This window comes from Pinus tabuliformis, chromosome X (genome assembly GCF_031772625.1).
Source record: "Pinus tabuliformis cultivar Carrire ecotype Pingquan chromosome X, CPIR1, whole genome shotgun sequence".
Lineage (NCBI taxonomy): Eukaryota > Viridiplantae > Streptophyta > Pinopsida > Pinales > Pinaceae > Pinus > Pinus tabuliformis.
This window is the reverse complement of record NC_142308.1, coordinates 1,198,171,038-1,198,179,469: the sequence shown is the minus strand read 5'-3', so window position 1 is coordinate 1,198,179,469 and position 8,432 is coordinate 1,198,171,038. Positions and strand designations below refer to the sequence as shown.

At 37.1% G+C, this 8,432-nt stretch overlaps 1 protein-coding gene across 1 annotated transcript in view; it reads left to right on the top strand.

Annotated features, from left to right (window-relative positions):
* The first annotated feature begins 1,989 nt into the window (after positions 1 to 1,989).
* The window catches only part of LOC149144252 (aminopeptidase M1-A-like), a 60,707-nt gene continuing 54,264 nt past the window's right edge, over positions 1,990 to 8,432 (top strand). The window contains exon 1 of the mRNA XM_089452092.1: positions 1,990 to 2,208. Within this exon, the coding sequence (XP_089308218.1) occupies positions 1,990 to 2,208 (219 nt within the window). The remainder of the gene's footprint in view (positions 2,209 to 8,432) is intronic.

The window sequence follows — 8,432 nt, the reverse complement described above, 5'->3', positions numbered from 1 at the left end:
CTCTCTCTCACTCTCTCTCTCAACTGCTCAAGTGTGTGTGATAGCCTCTACCTTGCCTTATCTTTATAATTTATGGCTTTCCATAAAGAATATTGCTAAGGCTAGGGAGTGGGGGTATTTGGTAATGTAGGAAGGGTAATCCTTAACAAAATGTATGGAAGGAGGATATGAAATGAGATGGAAATGGAAATGGGATAAAGACAAGATAGAAAAATTCAATTGGGGCTTTGAACTGACAATTTTCACGTATGGTAATAGGAGGATATGAAATGAGATGGAAATGGAAATGGGATAAAGACAAGATAGAAAAATTCAATTGGGGCTTTGAACTGACAATTTTCACGTATGGTAATAGGAGGATATGAAATGATATGGAAATGGAAATGGGATAAAGACAAGATAGAAAAATTCAATTGGGGCTTTGAACTGACAATTTTCACGCAAGGAGTGCCCGAACAGTACACTCTAATGCTGACTGCTCTACACCCTGTGGGTCCATCATCAACATTGTTGAGGTGAATGCTACCATCCTTTTTGGCCAGCTTGCCGAGTGATATGAAAAAAGGTGCAATGTTGTCAAGATCATTTTCTGCTCACGTGCCTGGAAGTTGCCAGTTGTGTCATTTAGAATTAGGTGCCACTTTCGGGGATGAATCATTACCACATGGTAATGATTGTCCTCCATCAAAGTGGAGAAGAAAAAGAGGAGAAAGAGTAGTGGTCGTACCCAAAAATAAAATGAAAGTCATTTCATGACCACACTCTTCATGCTGCAGCAATCCAAATAGCTTATCTGCAGCCTAATAAAATGTGGTGAAAAGTTTTGTCAGAGATAGGGAAAACACCAAGTAGAGGGTTGATTAACTTGCAAATTAGGTATATGGTTTACCACCTGTCCTAAAGAACAAGTTGGAGAAAAAAAATTAAGAAGTTTAAAAAGAAAAGTTGATGCATTGTTATAGTTACAATGGTTGGTCGCATCAATTAAGTTCACTTTCTGATAGTAGACTCAAGGAAAAGATACAGGACAAAATTTTATATGTCCAATAAAGCATGAAAATGCATCCATCAAAAAGCAAGACTACCTACCGTAATGAAACATTGACCCTGTCTCCATTAGTTAGAGTAATAGAGTAAATATATCACTACTTGGTAGTTTATCATTATGTGATAGTTGGTTCTTGAGAATAGGAATAGTGTAACAAATGAAATTAACATTAGTGGAAAATACATTTAATTCATCTTTACAGTGAAAGATGAAGCACCATCAATAGTGAGGAGCCAAGGCATGTAAGCTTTCAAATATTCCAATTGTATCGAGTTGAAAAAACCTGAAATTTACGTTGATTTTCATTTGTTATGCAAAGGCATTTTAATTTCTATTCACGTCTAAAACATCCATGTATTGTTTTTATATTGTTGTCTCTACCGCATCTGTGTTTTTCGATAGTTCTTTTATTATGAAGATGAAATTGACACATACACATATATAAAACCAGCATAGATCCATTTTAACTCCAGATCTATCATGGGCCGAGAGAGGTCAAATCGCTCGAGGTATAATCCTTTCCTTAAATTCTACATTTTAAAAATGATTTGCACCTCAAATGATTTGATCCCTCATGATGCATGATAGATCCAGAGATAAGATATATTTCCATGTGATAGTTGGCTCTTGAGAAAAGAAATTACTTGTAACAAATGCAATCAACATTGGTGGAAAATAAATTTAATTCAGCTGTACAATGATAGACCAAGCACCATCAATATTAAAGAGCCAATGCATGCATGCATTCAATTATACCAGTTAATATGGAATTGAAAAGAATCTAAATTTATGCAGTTTTCCATTCGTTATGCAAAGATGTTTTAATTTCTATTCGCATGTCTAAAACACCCTTGCATGTTCTTATAGTGCTGTCTCTACTGCATCTGTTTTTTTCCCTAGTTCTTTTATTATGATAGTCTCTGTTACAGTTTAGTTCAAGTATGCCTTCTGAAACTAATAGTTTGCTCCCTCTTCAGAAAGGTCTCAATGCTTACGTGAAGAGATATGCTTGGAAAAATGCGAGGACTGAAGATTTATGGGCTGTCCTTTCAGAAGTGTCAGGAGAGTCTGTAAATGAGCTAATGGACTCCTGGACAAAGCAAAAGGGATATCCAGTGGTTTTTGCTAAGCTCAAGGGGGAGAAATTGGAGTTAGGCCAGGTTGGTTTTATTGAGTTTTAGTGTTTTGAAGTTTTTTGGTCATTATCTTCGTATCAAATACATATGCCTTTTGGTTTGTTTGCGGGGTCTTATCATTTTCCAAATGCCATCTGAACAAAGTGACATTAGTAAAACTTTTACACTAGAATGAGGACATAGAGGGAAGGAAAGGTAGGATATTTTTAAATCAGAAGTATCTTAACCTTTATCAGGGGTATTATGCTCATAAATAGATCATGAGCCATATTAGGGTAAAAACTACTTCATGATAAATTGTCTAGGATTCTTATATGACATTATCAGGAATGATATATGCTAGGATGAAAGGAGTTTCTGTTCTTATAATATACTTGTCTTTGTCAAATGGTCCAAAATTATCTGGTGGATAAATCAGGAAGATATATATAATATCACCTTTCCTGCTTGGATGCAAAGCTAAATGGAGAATTAGGACAATTGTAAATCTTTCTAGCAAGTAAAGGAAAAAGGTATTGTGTTACGGTTTGCTGTTTTCTGTTACAATATAATATATGGTCTGACATTTTATCACTATGTTACTCATATAGTGGCTTTTGATAAGAATTCATTATCTTGATAGATAAAATTTGCACCAAGAGGTGATTTGTAATCTCCATTAAGACTGGGATCCTTCATATATTTACCCATGTTCTGAACGAGATGATAAGTTGGATTGGTACCTGGGTTTAAAGGCCTGAAAGCTCCTCAAATTCCATTTTTAGTTTCTCACGAAGATTTTTAACACAGGCTATTCGATACTCTACGCATTCAAGGGCTTTCTTCTAGAAAATCTACCTTTTTGTACTTGCATATTAATTTTTAGAAATTTTTAGTTATATGGAGGAACTGAGGAACGAACTTAACAGAACAATGGGTAAAAATAAAAATAAAATAAGATAATGAAGTGTTGTTGATGTTCGCCATATATCTTTTTTAGTAAAATATGATAATGCTGGTTGTTGCTAACAAGCGGCAGAAAGAAAAAATAAATAATGACATAACATAAGTAAAGACTGTAAATGAGTTTGAAGCTGAAGAAAGGCTGAAAATAGAAGGCCACTGCTAAGATATTGAGAAGGAGGCATTGTGCACAGATAGAAGTAATAAAAGATTAACATATCAAAATAAATATGACCAGAACTCCAGATTTATTTTGTAAAGGATTTATAGCTTGAACCTATGGGAATGTATTCTAGCTCTTGCTTCCTCATTTTGTCTCTTCATCTTCTCACTTGAATTCGTGGACATACAATATTTACCAACTGTTCTGAGTAAAATAGATAAATATGTGACCTTTTAGGGTTTTGATACTAAAAGGTCAAACAATAGTAATTGGGCTCTGCATCCCGTCCTAAACTGTTCTTAAAGATCCAAAAAATATGCAGTTTATGAGTCCTAAAACATACATCTTATGACTCCCATTCATATAAACATCATTTAATAAAAGCAATATTTTTTTATAGTAAGCTATTAATAATGCCCCATAAAATCAAAATAAGGATAACCCACATTTGGAAATATATGTTGAAATAAAGTGTTGCCAATAACATTTTCCCATAATGAGATCTAATAAATTGATGTTAAGTACTATATAAATATGTAAAAGACAAACCATCGGTTTATCCAAAATCCAGGCAATCGTGAATATACATATGAATTAATCAACTGTCCAAAAATAGAACATTGTCCATCTAAGTAGCACCAACCAAGGCACATAGCATATCAAATCAATTACGTAACTGGGGAGAAGCTGGAAGGTGGGGGGTCTCTATGAAAAGATGGCGGGTGAAGGGTCACGTCAAGATGCATATCATCAAATGAAATTTCAATTCTTGTGCCACTGCCTGGTAAGGTGTATCAAAGAAAAGGCAGGGGTGAGAATAATCAGAATTATCACCAAGGCCTTTATAGGAGAAGCCATGGGAGTATTGGTAGTGACAAAAGTTGAAGGTTTTACAACAAGCTCCTTGAGGTTTTACATACAATATTTACCAACTATTCTATGTGAAATAGATAAATAGGTATATGTGACCTTTTAGGGCTTAACAATAGAAGAGCAAACAATAGTAATTACCGAAAGTTCGCGACTTAGGATAAACTAAAATGAGAGAGAGAAAGAGGGCCAGCACCTGATGAAATAGCTTAAGCACCTAGCGCAAATGTCCGTGAACCCCTTGACCAAACTATTCTTCTTAAAGATCCCAAAATATGCACCTTATGTTGAACTTTTAACGCCAGCTCTGATTTAATTTCCTCACAATTATTTTATACCTAGAAAATTATTTATGCTCAAATTGAAATCTGAAACTGTGAAAACAAATACATTGGTGTTCTCAACTTTCCAAAATAAAATATGCTGCAGAAAATTAAATAGAAAATCACCACAAGACAGCAAAAATGTTTGCCCAATAAATCTCCCTTCACTTTATATTAAAATATGGAAAGTCTAGGGCCTAGACCCACAGAGAAATTACATTGAAAATGCAGCAATGGAATTTGTAGCAATTTGGCCACCCTCAGAAATTCGACTTGCACAGTTTTAGCACCCCTGTAGCAACTCAGCCTGCCTGCTGGAACTCGGCCTCAGCTGTTATGGCCTCCTCCACGCGGCACACTCACAGCCTGCTTGAACTTGGCCTCTCTCAGCTGTTACAACCTTCTCCTCAACGCAGGATACACTTGGACTACACACAGATCACTTGTTCTCCTCAACGCAGCATACACTTGGCCTGCCCACAGATCACTTGTCAGCCCTCTCAGCCTGCCTGCAGATCACTCTCATCCCTCTCAGTCTGTCTCGATTTGCCTGCTAGAACTTGGTTTGCCAATCCATGCTCAGTTGAATCCTGTAGCTGCACCCTTCTCCTCTTTCTCCTCAGTCACTCAAGCCTCCAGCCTTCACTCATGAGAAAATCTGTTAATATTCGAAAAAAGTGTCTTCATCCTCTCCCTTCTGTTCTCTTTATAATTTCATTTGACCCAAATCCTTAATCCCAAAGTGATAGAGGGCTAGGATTAAATATTAACCCAGTTAGATCAACATTAATTAGTGAAATTAATTAATGTGATTTTCCTAAGTAAAACTTAGGGAATAAATCATAATACTTGCTCCTCTCGAACAAGCACCTAAAGAAGACTCTCTCTTGCATGCTAAACACGTAGCCTATGCAGAAGACCTTCTGATGCTACAACATCAACACTCCCTCCTAGCAAGGAATGGATTCTCCACCACCCCCAGTTTGTCTCTATAGAATACAAACTTTCCTTTCGCCAAGGCCTTGGTGAGAATTATATTGATATGTACTGCACCATCACAATAGTGAACACCCCTTTGGACCTTGTCTCTAATGAAGTAATACCTGATCTTTGTGTTTGGACCTATCATGAAACACTAGATTCGAAAGTTTAATGCATCTCTGATTATCATAGTGAATCATGGTGGGCCCCATCTAAAGGCCAAATAAACCTATGAGAATTTTGCGAAGCCATATAGACTCACAACTCTTCAAAATTGCAGTCATGTACTCGGCTTTTGCTGAACTGAGTGCCATTGAACTCTACTTTCTACCATGTCGTGTCCCCAATTTTATTCTTCTTCATGGTGCACCGAGGGTGGATTTCCAGGGCATGAGATGCCCAGGTCAGTCCGGTTTATGTCATCAAGCGTTCCGATGGAGTTTTGAAGAGCTTTTATGGGATTTGATGGCATTCGCTTGGCATATTCCATCATCCACACAACTTGCCTTTCGTTGTGTCGCATTCCGACAACTTTTTGAAATCAACATTATTATTGGGCATAACTAAATTAATTATGCTCGAGGTGGCATTCCGAGGAGATTAATTGATGGAACACATTAGTGTAATAGCTCGTTGAAACCGGAACGAGAAGATCTACAAGATGGGATGGTTAGATATGAGTTTCAGTGACCTGACGAGACATGGTGGGCAATTTACCCTTTTCCCGCATTAAAAGAATATTTTAATTGAAATAAAAGAGGGAAAAGTGCTCCATGATTAAAATAATAATAAAATATAAGGTTCTAAAGGATTCCATCAAATCTATAAAAGAGGAGGAGGAGACGATTGGAGTACATCTTGGTTTTGATATTGTTTCTTGTATATGAGGTTGAGAACATGGTTCTCTACTCCATTGGTAGCCCCAATGTTGAAAAATGTGCAACAAGAAATGCTAAATTTAGAAAGTGCTAAAAATAGCATGTCTAAAAATAGCAGTTTGGCCAATGAGCATTTTGGCCACTTTGGGTGAGAGGTAAAACTGCTAAAAATAGAAACTTCTAAAAATAGCATTTCTGGGTTCCTTCCTATTGTTAGCAGTCCCTGGTCTAACTATAAGAAGTAAAATTCGAATTTGGTCCTACCAGTGGCTTGAATATTAATTAATTAATTCTCCATGAGTTAATTAGTTATGGAAAAGCAAACTGAAGTCTTTGTGAAAACATGCAATTATTTCTCCACTAATTGGGGAATGTGTCCTTGATTTGCTCCATTGATTGAGGAATTTGTCAGGCCAGGCAGTAACTCTCCAAGGGCAGAAAAACTGATTGGTGTGTTTATTCCATAGGTATGTTATTGTTTTATACATTAGGAGTGATTGTTCAGTTCATCTTCCGATGACTGTTCACATTCCTGATTTATTTATTTTACAAATTCCCCAATCATGAAGATTAGGTGTCAACATTCCCCCCCTTAATCTGAAGGGATGTTGGTGAGTCCAAGCATCATTCTGAATCGTTCAAGCTTTTCCTTTCCAAGTGCTTTGGTGAAGATGTCTACAATTTCCTCATTTGTGGAACAATGACGAAGATGGATTGTTTTGGCCTCAACATGATGTCGAATCAGATGATATTTAGTATTGATATGCTTTGTTCGATCATGGAACTTTGGATTCTTGGCCAACTTTATTGCAGAGGTGTTATCAATCATGAGTGGAGTTGATTGTACTTGTTTTACCTGCAAATCTTCAAGAATTTTCCTGAGCCACACAATTTCTTTCGTTGCTTCAGCTGATGCCACGTATTCTGCTTCAGTTGTGGAATCTGCTGGAACTGATTGTTTGCGTGATCTCCAGGAGACAGCTCCTGATCCAAGACTCATAGCATATCCTGAAGTAGATACCCCAGTTTCTTTGTCTCCATCGAAGTCTGAATCAGAGTATCCAATCAAGCTGAAGTCGTCCACCTGTGTATACTTGATTCCAAGGTCTTGAGTTCCCTTCAAGTACCTTAGAACTCTTTTTGCAGCAGACCAATGTCCCTCACAAGGCTTTTGCATGAACCTGGAGAGGATTCCAACAGTAAATGAAATGTCTGGTCTGGTAGTAGTGAGGTAGATGAGACTTCCTACAAGCTGTCTATACTTTGTTGCATCCTCAAATTCCTTTCCTTCAATAGATGTGAGCTTTAAGTTTTGTTCCATTGGAGTAGAAAGAGGATTGCACTCTGTCATGCCAAATCTGTTTAACAAATCTCCAATGTATTTCTTTTGAGAAAGAAATATGGATTTTGGATGTTGGGTTACTTCAATGCCAAGATAGTAATGAACATAGCCCAAATCAGTCATTTCAAAACTTTTCCCTAATTCCTTCTTTATGGATGCAATGTAGCTTTCATTGTTCCCTGTCATTAAAAGATCATCTACATATACCACAAGATACACAACTATTTTGCCAACTTTCTTGACAAATAAAGTTGCATCATCAAGATCAAAATGATTGAAGTTGAGTTTCAAAAGATGCTCAGTTAGTTTTTCATACCAGGCTCGCGGTGCTTGTTTGAGGCCATACAAGGACTTCACAAGTTTGCATACTTTATGTTCATGTCCTTTCACAGCAAATCCTTCAGGTTGGGACATAAAAACATTCTCTTTTAGATCTCCATTCAAGAATGCAGTTTTTACATCCATTTGATGGACTTTCCAACCGTTCTGAGCAGCTAGTGCAAAGAGTGTCCGGATGGTGGCCCATTTTGTTGTGGGGGCAAAAGTTTCCTCATAATCGACCCCTTCCTTCTGTGCAAAGCCTTTTGCCACAAGCCTAACTTTGTGCTTGTCAAGTGAGCCATCAGCTTTGTATTTGTTCTTGTAGACCCACTTGCAGCCAATTGGTTTGGTTCCAAATGGAGGATCAACCAGCTTCCAAGTGCCATTCTTTATGAGGGCATCATACTCCTTTTTCATCGCTTCTTTCC